At 42.2% G+C, this 20,191-nt stretch overlaps 1 protein-coding gene across 15 annotated transcripts in view; it reads left to right on the forward strand.

The window, feature by feature from the left end:
* Window positions 1-20,191, forward strand: part of yeats2 (YEATS domain containing 2) — a 136,956-nt gene that overhangs the window by 42,835 nt on the left and 73,930 nt on the right. For 5 of the 15 annotated variants that reach the window (XM_043701856.1, XM_043701854.1, XM_043701855.1 and 2 more), the window contains 4 exons: window positions 2,903-3,061; window positions 4,365-4,462; window positions 5,373-5,495; window positions 8,751-8,858. In XM_043701856.1, the coding sequence (XP_043557791.1) occupies window positions 2,903-3,061; window positions 4,365-4,462; window positions 5,373-5,495; window positions 8,751-8,858 (488 nt within the window). The remainder of the gene's footprint in view (window positions 1-2,902; window positions 3,062-4,364; window positions 4,463-5,372; window positions 5,496-8,750; window positions 8,859-20,191) is intronic. The other 10 variants (XM_043701851.1, XM_043701859.1, XM_043701853.1 and 7 more) reach the window with 8 other exon arrangements.

The raw sequence follows: 20,191 nt of genomic DNA on the forward strand, positions 1-20,191 counted from the left end.
GAAGGCATTTGGTATGCTTTCCTTTATTGGTCAGAGTATTGAGTACAGGAGTTGGGAGGTCATGTTGCTGCTGTACAGGACATTGGTTAGGCCACTGTTGGGATATTGTGTGCAATTCTGGTCTCCTTCCTATCGGAAGGATGTTGTGAAACTTGAAAGGGTTCAGAAAAGCTTTACAACTATGTTGCCAGGGTTGGAGGATTTGAGCAATAGGGAGAAGCTGAACAGGCTGGGGCTGTTTTCCCTGGCGTGTCGGAGGCTGAGGGGTGACCTTATAGAGGTTTACAAAATTATGAGGGGCATGGATAGGGTAAATAGGCAACGTCTTTTCCCTGGGATAGGGGTGTCCAGAACTAGATGGCATAGGTTTAGGGTGAGAGGGGAAAGATATAAAAGAGACCTAAGGGGCAACGTTTTCACACAGAGGGTGTATGGAATGAGCTGCCAGAGGAAGTGGTGGAGGCTGGTACAATTGCAGCATTGAAGAGGCATTTGGATGGGTATATGAATAGGAAGGGTTTGGAGGGGTATGGGCCAGGTGCTGGCAGGTGGGACTAGATTGGGTTGGGATATCTGGTCGGCATGGACAGGTTGGACCGAAGGGTCTGTTTCCATGCTGTACATCTCTATGACTCTATAACTCATTTATAGGATTGACAAAAGCAAAGAGAGAAGTTGATTATGAGTCATCCCATCAGATGCTTCAGTTCCAGCCTCTCTTTTCCTTGCACATACTGCCCAACCTGCTTTATATCTTCAGTGATCTCCGTTATTCCAGTGATATCCAGTTAACAAATAGCTGTTTAAACAAAAACAGAAAATTTATAGAAACAGTGGGAGTTACGGAAGGATGGGCATTTTAGAACGGATGGATAATTGGCAAGAATGAAGTGTTGAGAAGGATAGAATCTTGTTTCAGGATAGGAATATTGGAAAGGGTGTCAATGATATTAAGGATGGTATGTTGAAAGGATGAGAATAATGGAATGACAAGAATACCTGCAATGCCAAGGTGCCTTTATGACCTCGCATTTTTCCAAATTGTTTTCTGGGCATTTAAATGGTTTGAAGTGTAGTCACTGTTGTCACATAGGAAACCGAACACCCAGCTTGTGTATAACTAACATTGCACAATAGAATTTGAGATAGTGACCAGATAATTTGTTTCAGTGTTGGTTGAGAGTTGACCATTGACCAGAGCACCAGGCTAACTGACTATGGAATCAGACAGCTCATCTGGCTTTCTGTTGGAGCAGTTTGTTTTGTCCTCCTCACTCAATCTCTTCTTACAGTCCTGCAAATGTTTTCTCTTTAGGTGCTTCACAGATTTCGTATTGAAGGTCTTGATTGAATCTCCTCCTGTTGTCCACTTCGGCAGTATGTTTCAGATCCTAACCCCACACTGCAGGGAATAAAGACATGTTACTCTTGTCACCTTTTGATTCTTTTTCCAGTCAATTTAAATTGTCCTTTGGTTCTGGACATCTCTGCCAACAGAAATGGTTCCTCTTCAGCTACTCAATTTAGACCCCTCAAGATTTCAAATATTACCATCAAATCTCCTCTTAACCTTCCCTTCACAAAATACACTAATGCCAACTTCTCTAATTCAATCATGCAAGCCACTGCTTTGAATATTGTCTGTGCACTGTAAAGCCCTTCACGTTGTTCTTCCAGAGTTAGACCAACATTCTGGTTGTATCTGAATTAGTGTTTTATAAAGGTTCATTATAACTTCCTTGCTTTTGATCTCTAACTGTTTATAAAACCAAGATCCCCTACGTCTTTTTAAACACTTCTTTAAATTCCCCGAACATCTTTGATGATCTGTGCACATTTGGGCCCTAGGCCTCCTTTTCTCCTGCAGCCCTTTTAGAATTATATCCTTCATTTTATATTGCCTCTCCTCGTACTTTCTGCCAATACTTCACACTACTCTGCATTAAACTTCACCTGCTGCATGCTCACTCATTCCTGGTTGGCCTAAGCCTTTTTGAAGTTGATGACTATGATTCAAAATTGTGCCCTGTACAACCAAGTATCAACATATCAACTGACCCCTAGGGATCACTGCCTCCAGATTGGTAAACAGCCATTCACCACTATACTCTTTCCTGTTATCCAGCCACATTTGTTTCCACACTGCTGTTGTCCTGTGTGTTCCACAATTCTATTTTATGGTACTTTATTACACACCATTTGGAAGTTCCTGTCCACACTTCCTCTCTGATACTGCAGAGCTCAATCAGGTTATTAACCATGATTTTCCTTTAACAAAGCTATGCTACCTTTCCTTAATTATTGTTCCATATTTGTCCAAGTGATGATTGTTAATTTTGGCTGCATTATCATTCCTAAACCTTTCTCACCACCAGACTGACTGGTGGTCTTTGAAATAATGGGGTTTTGTTTAGTCCACATGAGAGGGAAAATAGGATCTCAGTTTAATATTCCACCCAACATGCAGCATCAATGAACCGCAAGACTCCCTCAAAACCGCACTGGAGTGCCAGCCTTAAAATTTCTGCTCAGGTACCTAGATTGGGATTTGAACCCACTAACTTGTAATTCAGAGGCCAGCGTACTACCATCTAAACTGCAACGGACACAATAACGAAAAGGATAGAAAAGATGGAAGTGAATGAAGTATGGAATAATGTTAAAATCTGGAAATACAGAATTGCTGTAATTGTGAAAAACCTAAAGAGTGGAAATGACAGAGATAATGAACAGGATCAAATTTTCGGAATAGGGATGATTTGTTTTGCTTAGCCCTTCACTAATTGATGCCTGTGCCCGCTGATCTATAGGGTGTGTTCAAACTGTGGCTACTGTGAAATTGAAGTCTGTGATTTGAAGTAGAAACATTCGTGATGACATTAATTGTTTTCTCTTACTGTAGGATCGCCAATCTCAACTCCGAGTCACTCTCCTTTGCCACGTACCCCAACCTCTACGCCTGTACACATGAAGCAAGGATCATCTGTCTCTGTAATAAGTAATCCCTACATTATAGTGGACAAACCTGGACAAGTGATTGGAGTGTCAACATCAAACACAGGTAAGAACCCTAACCATTTGCATTCACACATGCATGCGCCATAAGCTAAGACTTAGTGTCATACTGTGATATAATAGGGTGCACCTCATTGTTTGAGTCTAACTTACCTCATTGTTTAGCTCCAGCTCTTTGCAAGTCTGTTATTCGATACTCTAGTTTGTTAAAATTGACAATCCCTTCAATTTGCTATTTGTGTCACTGCTTTAGTAACTTGGATAAAGCACTTATTATGTGTTGCATGTTGCATTTTGTTTTATTCACTCATGGCTTGGGGGTGTCACTGGGTAGATCAGCATTTGTTACTCATCCCTAATAGCCCAGAGGGCAGTTAAGAGTCAACCACGTTGCTGTGGGTCTGGAGTCACATGTCGGCCAGACATGGTAAGGATGACAGATTTCTTTTCCTAAAAGATATTTGTGAACCAGATAGGTTTTTCAAACAATTGATAATAGTCATCATTAGACCCTTAATTCCATATTCATTATTGACTTTAAATTCAGCCATCCGCCATTATGGATTTTGAACCCAGGTCCCCAGAACATTAGCTGAAATTTCTGGACTAATAGTCTAGCGATAATACCACTAAGTCATTGCACGCTCATCACTTTCCACTGTGACGTGTCACTAGCTTCAGAAGAGCTGGCTATCAATGTCAGGAAAGATATTTGATCAGGGGAGTGACACCAACTGGAATGTTCTGCGAGGATTTGGCATATGCTTGATTAGCCAAAACCCTCTTTCTGTGCTGTAAATGACTCTAACAACAGCCTTCAGACTCTGACTGCTTCAGAGCTGAGGTGAAGCTGAGATATGATGTGGAGTTGGATAAGGAGTGATGACAAGCATTAATGCTGCTTGATTAGTCAAATGCACTGCACTGGAGTGAATAGACTAGTGTGAAATAGTTTGTTGCCTCCACATGCTCAGTATCCCAGAATGCAAAGCAGAGACTAATTTGTTATTCAGCTGACTGCTGTGTCAGGTACACACAGTCATGTGTGTTGTACGGTTGATATGAGAGTTTAACCCACTGAGGGCTACATTTCTTTATCAGGATGTTTATATTGGGCCAAGGAGTAAAAAAAATTAAAAAATAGAACACAGCAGTGTTGAAATCCTGCTGTCAGAAACCTACAAATCAAACAGGCTTGTCTGGAATTCTTTTCTCTTCAAAGACGTGAACTGATCAATTTAAAGGTTGAAATAGTAGTCCGCAGGAATGTGAATAAATGAAATCTCAACTCACAGTTTGCCTCATGATTTTTCAAGTTCAAGTTTATTACTTCCTTGTTTCATTTGAAGCAGGGAGCCCCACGACAAAGCAGACAGGCATTTCACAAGGGGCCCGGTCACCCATCCCCAAAATACACGGCAGCAGCTTCATCACAACGGCTGTGAAGGTAAGGGTTTTCCTGTCCTGTTGAGCTAGCTTTGTTGTCAAGTGAAAGTGCCTCCTGTTTTGAATCTTGACTCTTACCAGGCTGTGTTGATGTAATGTACAAATGTCTCTTTGAACCCCTCATTTCATTGTACTGGAAATCAGCACTTTACTAAACTGACCTCAATGACTGACTTAAGAGATAGTTAGCATGACTGAACACCATAGCTGTCCACTGAGCAAGAGAAAGAATCCTGGTAACTCCAGATTTGTGCCGAGGGGCGGGGGGTTCGGTGTGGCGGACGACTTTGCCCGCATCCCTGTCAGAATTGCAAACTCAAAACCTGTTTAAAAATATTGACTGATTTGTTCACCTAGATAGTGTCACTATCTGAAGAGCAGGGACTTAAAATGAGTGACAAAACAACTAAAGAGGAGTCATCTGGACTTGAAATGTGTGCTTGCTTTCTGTCCATGGACGCTGCTTGACCTGTTGTGATTTCCAGCATTTTTTGTTTCCAGTACAGATTCCAGCATCTGCAGTAATTTGCTCCTAGAGGAGAAGTGAGGCTATTTTTTTTCCAGTCAGTATGTTATGATCTGGGCTGCTCTATATGATAGAGTCATGGATGTAGATTTAATAATCAATTTTAAAAGGGTAGGGGTTAGTATTTGGGAAGTAAAATAATTGCAAGGAAAGTCCAGGAATTATAGAATTACTAGTGTGAAAGCAGGCTGTTTGACCCATTGAGTCCACACCGCTCCTCCGAAGAGTATCCCACCTTGACCCATTCCCCCCTAACCTGTCCCTATAACCTTGCATTTTCCCATGGCTAATCCACCTAGCCTGCACATCTAATTAAATAGCTATTCTGAATTGATGGCACAGACACAATGAGCTGAATAACTCCCTTTGTCTTTATTGATTCTAGCAACTGAACATAACTATTGTCTGGAAATGCAAGTCTGTACACTGGAGATTGGAGATGGCACAGGTCGATCAACAATTATTGGAAATACAGTGGGCTGGAAGTGGCTGTATACAGGTTAAACAGGTGTAGGAGATCACTATGTCCACAGGACTTTCTTGCCTTACACACAAATTATCCTCAACTGTGAATGAGTGCTAAATTTGAATCGATTTCATGGACAAGTACATGCCCAAAGTATTTAAATTAACTTAACTAAAACAAAAGGCCAAGTTCAGACAAAGGCCTCACAAGGAAAGAAATTATATTTGACTATGGCCTTTCACATAATTTACAGCCATTGAGCAGCTTTTAGAGTGTATGCAAATATAGCTGCAAATTTGACTCTGACTGCACATCTAAGCTTCATTCTGTTCTCATCTGATGTCTGTACAAACCCTTCCCAGAAGTGATCACTGACAAGCAATTAAAGGAGAATTTTGACTGAGTGGGGGAGTCCAGAACTAGAAGGCATAGGTTTAGGGTGAGAGGGGAAAGATATAAAAGGGACTTAAGGGGCAACTTTTTCACGCAGAGAGTGTTGCATGTATGGAATAAGCTGCCAGAAGAAGTGGTGGAGACTGGTACAATTGCAGCATTTAAAAGGCATCTGGATGGGTATATGAATAGGAAGGGTTTTAGAGGGATATGGGCCATGTGCGAACAAATGGGACTAGATTAGGTTAGAATATCTGGTCGGCATGGATGAGTTGGACTGAAGGGTCTGTTTCCTTGTTGTATATCTCTATGATTCTGTGATCCTTCGACAGAACAAAATATTTTTTGATTCAGACAGTGCCCTTTGTAGCTCCTTTGTTGGTCCCTTACAGGAGGGGAATGCAGTTGCCAGTTTGCACTCAGCAAGTTCCCTCAAATGGAAATGAGGCATTTGTTCTGTCTGATTAATGTTGATTGAATGACGTTTGACAAAAAGGGAAAGAACAAACAGGAAAACCTGACTTTATGTAATGACTTTAGCATGTCAGTAGTGCTTTACAGTAACTTTGGAAGGAATATTGGTCAGCACACTGCAACAACTGCTGAGCTGCAATTCAAACACCATACTTAAAGGTGCAGAAATTCCAATCAGGATTGGATGCCCTATTTTGGACAAAAAAACGAATATATATGCAATTGGATGATTTATATTCTGGAAATGCATGGAAGAAGCCACCTGCTATGACAGGAGAGAAATATGCAGGAATCCTCACAACAGGAAAGAGGATTATTGTCAAGATCATACTTTTTTTGAGACAGTCGGTGTGCCATATTTTGTGTGTCTAAATGAATGGCAGCATGACCAACAAATTTGACAGCAGCTGTGAAAGAATATATAAGTTAAATGGGGAGAGGGTGGCAGGTGTGAGGTGGGTCAAGGTGTGAGGTGGGTGAAGAGGTAGTGTGCTAGATGAGTGGGAGGCTTAGGGTTGGGGGGGGTGGGTGGTGGCGGTGGAACTTCCAGGAATGAATACAAAAATGGTTCATATTCAGCTAAATGATGCTACATTTAAGCTGTGGCAGCTTTGAGGACTGCTAAACAGAGCTGAATCTTTGCTCCTGGCCGAAAGCATGGAATCAGAACTTCTCCCAGCTCTAAACCCAACCCAAGAGATAAGACAAGTTACGCTTATATGTGTAGTCCAGGAACATGAAGCTTTAAAGGAACGCGAAAAACTATTTGGCCAGAAACACACTTTCCCACAGATTAAGAATGCATGAAGGAGTGATGTATTTGTTATAAATATTTTAATTTAAACAGACTCCTTATTCTGAAAGACTTGTGTTAAGACCTCACAAATATACTGTTTTTTTTTAAAAAAAGTAGTTCCTGGACTGATTCTAATTTTTAATTGTTCGCCCTACTTTGAACGTTTTTCTACAAACAAATGTACATCAACATCTGAGCACATCCGGGCATTAATGCAGTACACTTGACACGTGGCTGTTAATCCAACTTGCTCACATTGTGAAGTTCAGTGATTGGGTGTCATAATCATGCAAACATGATTTTCATAATTGACACCTTTTCAGTGGCAAGAAAGAAGCAGAAGTTAAACATTGGATCTTAAAGCTGTGCTGTTAACTAAATTCTGTCATTGTTTATATGAAATATTCCAATGTTAAAAAGAAAAGTGCCCCCAGACTTTTGTAGATGTTTACCAGGCAGACATGGGTGCCAAGATGAAAAGGTAGTGCCAGTTTTAATGAGTATGTTAAAAGCCAGGAAGGCAGTATGGGGTTAGAGCAATGGGGCGAGATTTGGAGCACATAGTCTACAGGGCTAAAGACAGAGCCATCAGTCGATTGGAGGGGTGTTCAGATGGGTGGGATGGTTGGGGGAGATGTACTTAGTGCCAGAGGTGGAGGCCTAGCAAGTTATGAGGGAAGTGATAAAATGATGAAGGTGAAAATTCTAGATTGGAGTTGTGAACCGACCAAAAGCCAATGTTAGCCAGTGAGCTAGGAGTGATGAGTGAGTAGAACCTTGTGCAGGAGAGGACAAGGCCACCAAGCTTTTGGATGAATTGAGAATTGAAGGCTGGCTAAAGAACATTAGAACATCCCAGTCTGGAGCTGATAAAGCATCAAATGAAACTGTCCCTGCTCTTATGGGTTAAGTAGTTAAAGATCCATTTTTAAGGTGAAAGATAATTTTTTAATCACTCGTGGGACCTGGGCATCGCCTGCTGGCCAACATTTATTGCACATCTCTAATTTCCCTTGATATTTATGCACTGTTGGAAATTCTGCACACTGTAATTTAAAGTTTGGCATTTATTCCTATATATTGTACATAGCCTGTGTGATTGTATGATGCATGCAGTCTATTTTAGTGCTCTGACCCTGCTTTCTCAGGGTTAGAAAAATATCACTCGATCAAACAGTCATCACATGAAGTAATGAGTGGAAACATTGCAATGCTTAGTATAAATACTTCTTAGAGGAGAAAGTGAGGACTGTAGATGCTGGAGATCAGAGCTGAAAATGTCTTGCTGGAAAAGCGCAGCAGGAATCAGGAATCCTGAAGAAGGGCTCTTGCCCGAAACGTTGATTCTCCTGCTCCTTGGATGCTGCCTGACCTGCTGCGCTTTTCCAGCAACACATTTTCAGCTCTAAATACTTCTTAGGTTGATTCCCATTGTTGCCTCAAAGGCCTGGAGTCTGTCTCCCAACATTACCTGTGGTTTCAGGTGTGGAGTAGCCTATGTGATGCTTCTCAGTGTGAGGACTGACCATTGTCTAGCACTCCCAGTCAATGCTAAACTCTAGTAGTGCAGGATCAGCTGTTCACAGTGAGAGAACTAGAGATTGACAGTTCAATTTTTGTACTTTTCTTTTTAGCAGGAAGATGCACTTTTTGCAGCTATGCCCCCGTTGTGCCCCATTGGAAGCCATTCCAAGGTTCAAAGCCCTAAACCTGTGACTGGGGGTCTCGGAGGCTTCACCAAGGTAGGAATTGGGAGTTATCTGATCCAGATAAGGATGTTGTGATTAAAATCCTGCTTTCCCTTTTGGATCTTGCTAACGTGGTTATTGGTCTTGTGCATGTGACAGTCCTTTTGCTACATGGTCCTACACTATGAGGTGGTAGGGTAACAAGTGATTCTTGCAGCAACCTTCCCTTGAGTGCATAGTTATACAGCTATTGTGAGGGTCCATGCATGTCCATTGGCATGCCGACATCATCCTCAGTGTTGACAATCTTGGGAGTCCTGTGCTGAATTTAGCTATAGAAGTTTAATGCAGGGAGTGGAGTTAATTGCTTTAAGGTGAGACAAGGAGAGCTGCTAACTTTGTGCTCTCAGTGGCATCAAAGGGAACAGTGAGCACTGCAGTGATCACGAGCAGTTCACCTACATTGAGGAGCCCAGGGAACCCTGTAATCCTAGGCTTTATCAACCCATTCAGCGATGTAAGTGAGGAGCTGGAGGTCTTGGGGCTAAAGGGCAACTGGTTAAAAGAGAGACTGACCTCGGTGATTGCATCGGATGTGCTCTGATAGTTTTAAAGAGCTGGGCCCAACCTGGCCCCACTCAAGCTGGTGTGGTTAAAGCTGCTGGGCTTCCTGCTTTGATATGGGTGTTTCCTTGACATGGGCTAAAGTAACAGGGGAGCTGTTATGGACCCAGGACAGGCTCCAATAACTCCTCCATCCCCTGTAAAATTTCAGATTTGAGTGGGGATAGGCAGCAGGAAGGCCTCTGCTGGATTTTCCTTTCTCCCACCCTCCTGCACAACTCGCTGGTAGAGAAGCTTGAAATCTAGTCCATGGAGTTTCCACTGTTTCTTGAAGAGTTTAGATGGCTGACTTAAACTGGCTCGTAACAATACCTGCTTTGCTATTGGATGGTTTGTAGTCTGTCAGTAAAACAGCTTCAATTAAATTAAAGCTAGCTGTTACTAATAGAGCCAACCCAAACAGTTTAGTGGGTTTATGGGATATTAATTGACCCATCAGTTTCTAGTTAGTCTGACTCTGAACATTGTACTTGTCATGAAAAACACCCAGAACAGTGACTGAGAGTGTGGGGGCCTGTGGAACGGGCTATCAAGGCAGTCTGGGGAGGAACTGGCTTTTTGAAGTGGTGTGCATGACATTTTCCCAATTGCAGAAATGAACAGAGATCTAAGATAAAAACTGCAGGAAACTCTTGGGCATGTCAGGACAGCATCTCTGGAGGGGACAGAGCAGTTAATATTTCAGATATAAACCTTTCATTAGAACTGAACATTAGCGGTAATGAAAAAGTGAGGGAATGGAGAAGAGAGGCTAGAAATAAGTATAGATCATGATGCACAAAATCTGACATGTGGACTGTCTGGCACATAAAAGCATAAGAAATAGGAGCAGGAGTAGGCCATCTGGCCCATCGAGCCTGCTCCGCTATTCAGTAAGATGATGGCTAATCTTTTTGTGGATTCAGCTTTGCTTACCCACCTGCTAACCCTAACCTTTAATTCCTTTACTGTTCAAAAATCTACCCACCTTTGCCTTAAAAACATTCAATGAGGTAGCCTCAACTGCTTCGCTGGGCAGGGAACTCCCCATACTCTGCACGTGCTCAATCTCTGACTCTGACTAAGTCTGGCAAGTGCACCACTTATGTCATGACACGCAGATGTACACACACACTCACCCACCTACCTATATACACAAAGACACACGTTACCACATGCACTGACAAACAAATGCATCCCCACAAACAGTGACACACCCACACATCCCTTACACACACATGGGCCTTCCCATACGCACTGAACTATCCATATGCATTAACATGATTACAGATCCAATGTACTGACACGCAAACCACTGCTCCCTCACTCTTTTTGGAGCAACTGCTCCTGGCTCTGCATAGAGGGAAAGGCCTGGATCTCCTGCCACACTGTGTGGAGGCATGTGCCTGGATTCATATCCTCACCCTGCATAGAGAGATGTGTCTAAGCAGTGAAGAGGTGAGGCATCACAGATTTGAAATGGTGCCACAGAAACATGCAGTAAAAGTTCCATGTTACCAAGAGGCAGGTGGGGTGGTACAGGCACTCTTCCTACTACGTGTGATGTTGTCTGTCACAAGAACTGTCTCTGATATATTAAAATGTTCCTGTCATTTTCAGTGACAGTAACAAATAGCAGTAACCATTTGAGAAACTTAAAACCACTTGCTCACTCTTGTTGGAGAATCCACTGGTACCTTTTAACACCTGTACAGACAGACTAGTGTAATTGCCTGTTTAGTTGTGTGCCTGTTTTAGGTCTGCTCATTCTAGCTTGCTGCCCTGGAGGCAGCTGTGTTGAAACTAGGCTGGAGTTGAATCCACTTGGTTTTGTGAATAAGTTCAAGAGACTGATTTTTCTGCTACCACTGTCTGGTCATCTTATTCTGGATTCTAGCCCATGGCATATCGTGATGACCATCATGTGTTTGGGTATTCTGGGTTATGGAGGATGAGATAAAGGAAGAAGTTCATTTAAAGGGACCAATAACATTAAGTGAACTATTTTAAGGCATTCTGCTTCTTGGGCCTTCAGGAGTTCATGTGAAAGTAGCCTTGTGGCTCCTTTGCATCTCCACAGCTCCATCAGTGCAGTGGACACTTTGTCAATGGGAGTAATTGTTTCTGATCTTGGAGGTAGGTAAGAAAGACCAGTAGATAGACATACGATCCTCTTGGTGGTATTTCATACTAAGCTACTGGGGATGGGGGGGGTGGTGAAGTCTTCACCCTTATCGACTGACAGATATCCACCAGTCTCTATTGGACAGAGAACCAATGCAAGGCGATGCATCCATATCACGATTTTGATTTCGCCAGCTGCCACAGAGAAGCTACCAACTGTGAGGCTGGGCAGTGCTTCACTGTTAATCACTGTTCCTTGTTCCTGAAGAAATGAAGATGAGCTGGAGTTGGATCAGCTGCCTATATAGTCCACTGTCCTGAGCTATTCAGTTGGTACTGGCTGCATCAGCAGTATGGTCACCTGGAACTGGCAAAGGCAGGAGGTTCAGCAGAGATGATCATTGAGAGCCTGTTCTGAACATTACAGCACAGGGCTCCTCCTCTAAATGAGGATGATTATTGGCTGAAATGAAGCCTCCAGTTTGCCACTGCCTAGTTCCATGCACTCTGAGTTCTGTCTCTATGGTGACCCTTTTGCCTCTGAGTAGGAAGATCATGGAACCAAGGACTATTGCAGAGACCTGAGCACGTAGTCCAAATGGATGCTGCAATGTGATGCTGAAGGAGTGTCGCACTGTCAATGCTAGCATCCTTGCATGAGATGTTGAACCATTTGCTCTGTCAGGTGGCATGAAAGATTTGACAGTGACGAAGCAAAGAGGAGTGAAGGGTACCTCCAATCAGCACCTAAAGCAAATTATTTCCTGATGGTCATATTATTGTTTCTGAGAAGCTGTCATGCTTCCTAAACAGTGACAACACTTGACAGTACTATATTGTCTGTGCTACATGGTTGAGAGAGGCCCTATATAAATGCATTTTTTCCTTTCCTAATCAACTGGATAACCTAGAGTCACCAGTGGGCCATCCTCCTCAGAATGATCGCATAACTTGAACTCCACTAGCTACTGCTTCATGCTCTGCTGCTTGTTAGATACATATGGCTTCTGTCATAAGAGTACTGGGAGAGCATCCAATCCTTGCTGAGATTTTTGTTTGCTCAGGGTATCAAAGCCTGAAAGGTTGAGATTGGCCACTGTTTGGCAGAGCAGGCTTGAGTGGCAAACAAAAACCTCTTCTGGTCACCCTTTGCCGCTGCAGTGAGATGAAGGGATCATTATTAAACCCCTGTACTACATTCTGTATGTGATTTTTTTCGGAGGTATCTACCAGGATGCAAACCATCAAATTGGGGAGGCAATTTGATGTCAATTCCATCTCAGTGATGTAGTATGCTAAATCATTCCTCTTTTGTCAGGCAGGAGCTAGCTCTCCATGCCTGGGTGTGGGGGAAATGATGTGAGAGTCGTGCATCAAGCTGAAAGAGGACAAGAGAGCCACCAGCAGGGCTGAGTTCTATTTTCCTGTAGTTAAATGTCCCAGATCGGAGTGTTAATGGATTAGTTTTGACGGACGCCCTAGGGTTTAGAGCTTACAGATTTTTCCAAGTTGCCTATGTGGTGTAATGCATTCCTTTCATTCTTCTCTTTTCTGATGTGTGAAGAGCCTCTTGAGATGTGACTATCAATGGCGGTGATGATGCTAAGACTGATATTAAGGAGAACTGTAATCATTTCCAGTATTACTGTTCAAGGTTCACAATTCACTGGTGATTTAAACACCCAGAGTATGGCAAGCACTAAATAGTTAAAAGCAATTCAAACAAGGCACTGGGGAAATTTGCCCGAGCATGAGGTTGACCTCAGCTACTGCTGCACAGTAACATATCAATAAAACAGTTCTTCCATTCACATAGCAGCTGCCCAGTATTAATTTATGCCACCCACCTGAATACTGACTTTTTGTGCTTGCCCGCCCTGTTGAATGGATTGTTTGAGCTGGGAAATGAATGTATATGTTGTAAAAGACGCATAATCTTCCACATTCATCTTCTCTGAATACATTATGCCCTAGTGCACAGCTGTCCATTCCCCGGTCAAAATGATCAGTGGCAGCACAGTGGTGCTGGGAACAGTCCATTATGAAAGGCAGGAGGTGCTGTGGTGACTGCCCTACTGCTGATTGGCATACACTTCTGACCTAGCTTTGATGATTAGAATACTCATTAGTTTTGAAAACGTTCCATTTCCTCATTCCTCCCTATCTCTGTAGCTTCCTCCAACCTTGTGAGATATGTCTGCACCTCAGTTACTCCCTGATTTGGTTCTGTCTGTCATTGGTGACGGTTGCTTCAGCTACTAAGATCCATGGTTTGGAATTCCCTCTTAAGTTCTCTGCCTCTCTGTCTGTCATTGTTCAAACCTATGTGGTTGACCAAGCTTTCAGTCTGATACCTTAAAATCATGTTGAGGCTTGCTGTCAAATGTTGTAACCACCTATGAAGTGCATGGATTGAAGGCACTGTAGAAATATACGCTGGCGTTCAGTGCTAGCACGTTACTGCTGGAGGTGGTGGAAATGTCATTGTGGTATGAAGCAGTGGCCGCCTGGGAATGCAGTAATGCTCAGGTTGGTGAATTGTTCAGGGCGCTGCAATGTTTCTGAGGTAAAGTATCAACAGGAAATACATAGCAGGTTGGTTAGTGTTTATAATTTCTGAAAACTCAGTGGGAGATTTCAGTTGTTTGTAAAACAGTGCATATTCTTTAGGCAATCTGATGTTCTGGTTCCTTTACCCAAATAAACTATAATTTAGTTCAGTGACATTGAAACGATCTTTTGTATACCAGTTGGGCTGAAATTGGTATTAATGTCAGAAGACGTAGATAGATTGGTCTGCCGATTAATGCTAACCCACTGACACTTCCAAAGTGTCCTAGCAGAGGGTGACACTTTTAGGATGCAAACTGCAGTCCTATAATCTACATAGGACTCCAAAGGAACTTTAAGAATAGGTCTAGTAGGGTCCTTTGCTGTTCGATAGTTATCGAGGAGAACAAGGAAGCGCTGCATTGCTATAGGTACCATCCTTGGGATAAACAGCCAACAGCATGAAGAACAGCTTTTTTAAAATTCACCTCATTACCGTTTGTGTGATCCATTTCCACCTTATATTTCCAATTTACAGCTGTCACTACAATTCAAAATGCAATCGCAGTATGTCGAATATTTAAGAGGTGATAGGACACAATAAAGTGCAGATACGTGTCAGTGAGGATTTCATCAAATACCTATAGGACTGGATGAGCTCCACTGCCAACACCACCCAATCACTCTGCCATGTTTTGGTGTACCAAGTATTGTGTGGTTTGGAATGTTTGGACATCTGACAGCCAGAGTGTTTTCTGGGATTCTGAGAACTGAGGCTTTATTCAGACCTGATTGCCTCTAACTCCTGATTGACCGCTCACAGCAGCTTGCCTGCTTTCGTCAAGCTCAACCATCTGAGCTAGTCTAGATAGAAAGGCAGGAGCCCAGGCTAAACAGGACAAGTTGAGACCAGTAGCAGACATGCAATGTTTTTGAAGGGATCCAGAGCAGAATAGGAATAGGAGTCATTTATTCAGTTGCTCAAAATTCCTTTAGTTCAGTTTGATCATGGCTAATTGGGACCTTAACACCGTCTACCCACCTTGGTTGCACTCCTATTCCTGACACCAACAAAAATCATTGGAAACTTCCTTTTTCAGCTTCTCACTGACTATATTGTCAGTGGAATTCAGGGAGTGTTGTAACAGTTGTTAGAAGATTATGACCGCCCACCTTTCCACCTTCTGCGTTTCTCTAAAGTGATAAATCAAAACCGTAGCAACCTTCACAACTATGCAAGAACAGTGTTCTTCCTGATGAATCAGACGGCTAAAGCAGTAGGAAACTGAGCTATTAACACCCATAGTTGCACAATCCACCCCCAGTTTACTCCAATCCATTTACTTTCAACGAAGGTGCTTATTTGATGTCAATTTCCTTCTCCTAAACTTAATTTACATAGAATATAGAGCACAGAAACGGGCCACTTGGTCCAACTGGTCTGATCAGTTGTTTGCACTCCATGTAAATGTCTTCAATTTCTTTTCTTCTGACTTTGCAATTGTTGCCTTTTATTTCATTCTACCTCATGTACATGATTCCCTTTATTGAAGGTTAATTTACTGGTGCGAGGTATTCTACAGTATCATGTCCAGTGACCACATATGCCTGGATGACGAGAGTCAGCAATGAAGGCATTGCAATGAGACTCTGCCCTCTGATACACAGTTTCGAGCAAGAGTCACATATTTCTGATTGGGATTGAAAATTAGTGATTGAACTTCCTCCTCCCTAGACCGGATGAACAATTGCTGTGCTGCTCTGGTTGAGATATTCTTGCTTAAGTGGCTTAGCACCATGCTGGGCCAAACTATTTACCCTCAGAGACACATGAAAAAATAATTAAATACTGACAGTCAAAAGCTGCAGTATTCCTGTTCAGGGAAAAGTGGCAGAAACATTTTGAAGAAGAGGTCATGAGTGATTCTGAACTCAAATACAAACTTAACAACTCTGAAATAAACAAACTACACCTACATGTATGAACCATGATCTGTCAATATAACAATGTGTAGGCGCTGTCTAGTTTCTGAGTCAGTGAGTTGTCAGCTTGGCACACTGCTTTTTTTTTTTTAGTTAAGACATTGAGGCTTTAAGCCATCAGTACATAATCCAATTCTGACTTTTTTGCCACTTCAGATAACTTTCAGAACAAGGTGGTGCAGTCTTAAAATTAAAACTGGAAGATTTCAGAGTATTGTTAGGAAGTACACTTTCACTCAAGGGGTAATGGAAATCTGGGAATCACCCCAAACAAAAGCTTGTAGTACCTGGGATAATTGTAACTTTCAATCCTGACTTCAGTATATTTTGTTTTCGTAGGTGAGGGATATAAATCAAATTCAGATAAATGAAATTGAGGTACAATATATGATTGAATAGTGAAATAGGCTCAGAGCATTAAAAGGCCTACTCCTTCAAAGTTTGGGAGAAGACTTGTAGCTCGGGTGCTCGTTGTTGTGGTTCTGTTCGCCGAGCTGGGAATTTGTGTTGCAGACGTTTTGTCCCCTGTCTAGGTGACATCCTCAGTGCTTGGGAGCCTCCTGTGAAGCGCTTCTGTGATGTTTCCTCCAGCATTTATAGTGATTTGTATCTGCCGCTTCCAGTTGTCAGTTCCAGCTGTCCACTGCAGTGGCCGGTATGTTGGGTCCAGGTCGATGTGCTTATTGATTGAATCTGTGGATGAGTGCCATGCCTCTAGGAATTCCCTGGCTATTCTCTGTTTGGCTTGTCCTATAATAGTAGTGTTGTCCCAGTCGAACTCATGTTGCTTGTCATCTGAGTGTGTGGCCTACTCCTGTCATACTACATATAGATTTAGCTGTGTGAGCAAGGTGAAAAATTAAATTGCATCAATTACAAAGATCCTGTCATAACCTCAGTATGTATTCATTACGTAAAATAAATACTTGAAGTGTAGTCCCAGTTCTGGAACAGAAAGTATGGCAACTAATGTGTGCAGAGTGAACTTCCACAGGCAGTGATAAGTAATCAGATTTTTTTAGTGATACTGATTGAGAAATAAATATTTGTCAGGTTACCGTGAAGAACCTCGTGCTCTTAAGTACTCCAATAGGACCTTTTACATCCAGTTGAGAGAGCAGGCAGAACCTTGGTATAGTATCTCATCAGAAGAGTCGCACCTTTGATAGTGCTGCACTCCTTCAAAATTGCAATAGAATATCAATGTCGATTATGTGGTCAAGACTCTAGAGTGGTGTCACGAGTACTGACACATAGCAAAGAATATTACTAAATGATCGAAACTGACTGATCCATATGTAAAAGAGTCAAGAAATCTGAATTCTTCTTTAGTTTTCCATATGCAGCTCGAACCTCAGTGCAAGGACCAAGGAAACTCCAAGAGATGAAGCTCCTTTCTCTGAGATTTCCACCACCGTTTTAGAGATCAGCAAATTCCCACATGTATTACTGGCCTAACTAGCAACTGGTGCCCCTATAGTGCCTGCAGAAAGATTAGTCTCTCTTTGTAGATGAAAAAGAGAACTGGTACTTGAAAGGTTAACCTGCATGTTTATGTTTTGAAAACAAGTTGGTATGAAAGTCCACGTGGAGGGTGGCTGCCTATTGTCTGGCCATTATTTATCTGTACAGCTGCATGCATCACAACTCCACCTTGTGGACATGATTTGGAGATGCCGGTGTTGGACTGGCACCTTGTCGAGTTTGCTAGCAATGAGACTCTGTTGGAAAATCAAATTGATAAACACAAAGCTGTAGGTTTTTGCTCTGCACAACTCATATTCGAACAAAAGGCAAATCAAAACCCTGAGCAATTTGAAAACTCATTCTACACTACAAATTTTGCCTGGCATTAATCTGTCCAATCATCCACCTCCTACACATTTAACATGTTCCCTAATTTTCTGTCGTCTGCAGGTTTTGACATCACTTTTTTATAGTCTGTATTGTTTTTGATTTAATTATGGACAGCAGTAGTTGAAACATTGACCACAGGAAGAAGCTAGTGTTAACATCCATTGCATTTGAGTCACATCTACTATGTGCCAATTTGACCTCCTCTCCTTCAGCCAACTTCCAGGCTGTGTTGCAATGGTTCCTTTGCTATTATGTACCTTCATTTTATCAATAAGTTCCTAAGCTGCAGTTTATTAGTGCGCTTTTGAAAATACACATCTTTCAGTGAGCGTCAATAGCATCATTCACCTCAAACCCCTGTCCTTTAGCTCCCTGAGAATTGGCGCAAACAGCAGAAACTACATTTCCACTACCTGCCTTCCATATTCTGCAAGAAAATTAATTGCCCACCTCCAGGGAAAAGGGGATGCCTAGGAACTCATCTACTTTGCTTGCCCATGTCTGTATTATCCTGGTGGATCAGCTTTAAGTAATAAATTGGGGAAAAACCAGAAACCTTACCTTGTTAGTGCCATTTGTCTTTCACGGATAAACTCTTTACTAAGGCAACTTGGAATTCCTGGAATTGGCGTAATCAGCGCAGTCCTTTTAGGGAATTCTTAGCAAATTTATACCAGGCTGAATTTGGGACAAAATTCATGCACAGAAATCACTGCCTTTATTTTAGCCACAAATTCTGTTATTGCTTCAGAGAACACTCCGATATTTATCAGGCACAAGGTGTCTTTCATAAATCCAAACTGTATTTTGAATCTCATTGTGGTCAGTGAGCATTGTGACCTCTAGCAGTTTGCTCATTACTGAAGTTAGGCTCGCTAGTACATAGTTTTTCCAATTCCTGCTTCAAGTATGCAAAGATCTTTGGAAAATTATGGGCAGGACCTTCAGTGCTTTTCCTTAATTTTCTGTGTCATTTTGCATCGCATGCCGTCAGAGCTTCGCTGTTACAGTTTCAGATTCCACCTTTCGTTCAGTTGACAGTTCTATCCAAATGGACGATGGCAAAAATTTCTTGTTGTAACAGGCTGCTGCATTTTTGAGGTATTTTAGGTGTTGGAGATGATTCCTTCAATTCCAGGAGCAGTAATTATTGTTTTATATGCTGTTGCATTGTTTTGGAACTTTGGAGAAAAAAAAGTCAAAACAACAGCGTTATTAAAAGGAGAAGAACCGACAAAGGCAGTGCATGGTGAAGTCCGTGCAGGAGAGAGCGAGAAAGAAAGAAATCCACACTGCTCTCTGACACAGCCGTGAACCTGCACAGTTACTGCCTTTGCTGTTTGAATTTGTGTATCGCTGGACATTGGAGTTCATCTAGGAAAGTTAACAAACAGTGAAATTCACAACTAATCTTGGAGGAACCTATTTGGGAGATGTCACAACACAGAAACAGACAAGTGAATATTTTTAAGTATGGCCTTACAGTAAGTCTGTAATAGTGGGTAGAGTGGGTTCTTTCTTGATTATATGTTTATTGAGCTATGTCTCTTGTTTAAACTTTAAAAAAATGCCATAAATATTAAGTTAGCCTGGAGCAGTGTTTTCTGGAGGAATAAGACAGTGCTATTTTCTGGGTCTGCAGATTGAAAGAAGCAAAAATGGCCTGGAGTAGAGTGATATGCTCTTCCTGTCGGATGTGGGAGTTCAGGGAGAGTTACTGAGGATTATATCTGCAATAAATGCCATTGGTTGCGAATCCTATCATATCGAATGGATCGGTTGGAGAGACAGTTAGAGGCAATGAGGAATTTACAAGAGCAAGAGGATGTGATGGATGGCAGTTATAGAAAAGGAGAAAAGTTGCAGATACAGTCACATAGATGGGTTAACTCCAGGAAAGGTATGAGAAGCAGGCAGGTAGTGCAGCAGTCTTCTGTGGCTGTCCCCATTTCAAACAAGTATGCTGTTTTGGAAAATGTAGGTGGTAATAGATTCTCAGGGGAACATAGCACAGCCAGCCTGGTTTCTGATATCGAGACTGTCTCTTTTGCAATGAGGGGTACGTTGGGTTTCAAGAGATCAATTGTGTTAGGGGACTCTCTAGTCTGAGGTACAGACAGATGTTTAGATTAGATTAGATTACTTACAGTGTGGAAACAGGCCCTTCGGCCCAACAAGCCTACACCGACCCTCCGAAGAGCAACCCACCCAGACCCATTCCCCTACATTCACCCCTTCACCTAACACTATGGGCAATTTAGCATGGCCAA

Source organism: Chiloscyllium plagiosum, chromosome 13 (genome assembly GCF_004010195.1).
Source record: "Chiloscyllium plagiosum isolate BGI_BamShark_2017 chromosome 13, ASM401019v2, whole genome shotgun sequence".
Taxonomy (NCBI): domain Eukaryota; kingdom Metazoa; phylum Chordata; class Chondrichthyes; order Orectolobiformes; family Hemiscylliidae; genus Chiloscyllium; species Chiloscyllium plagiosum.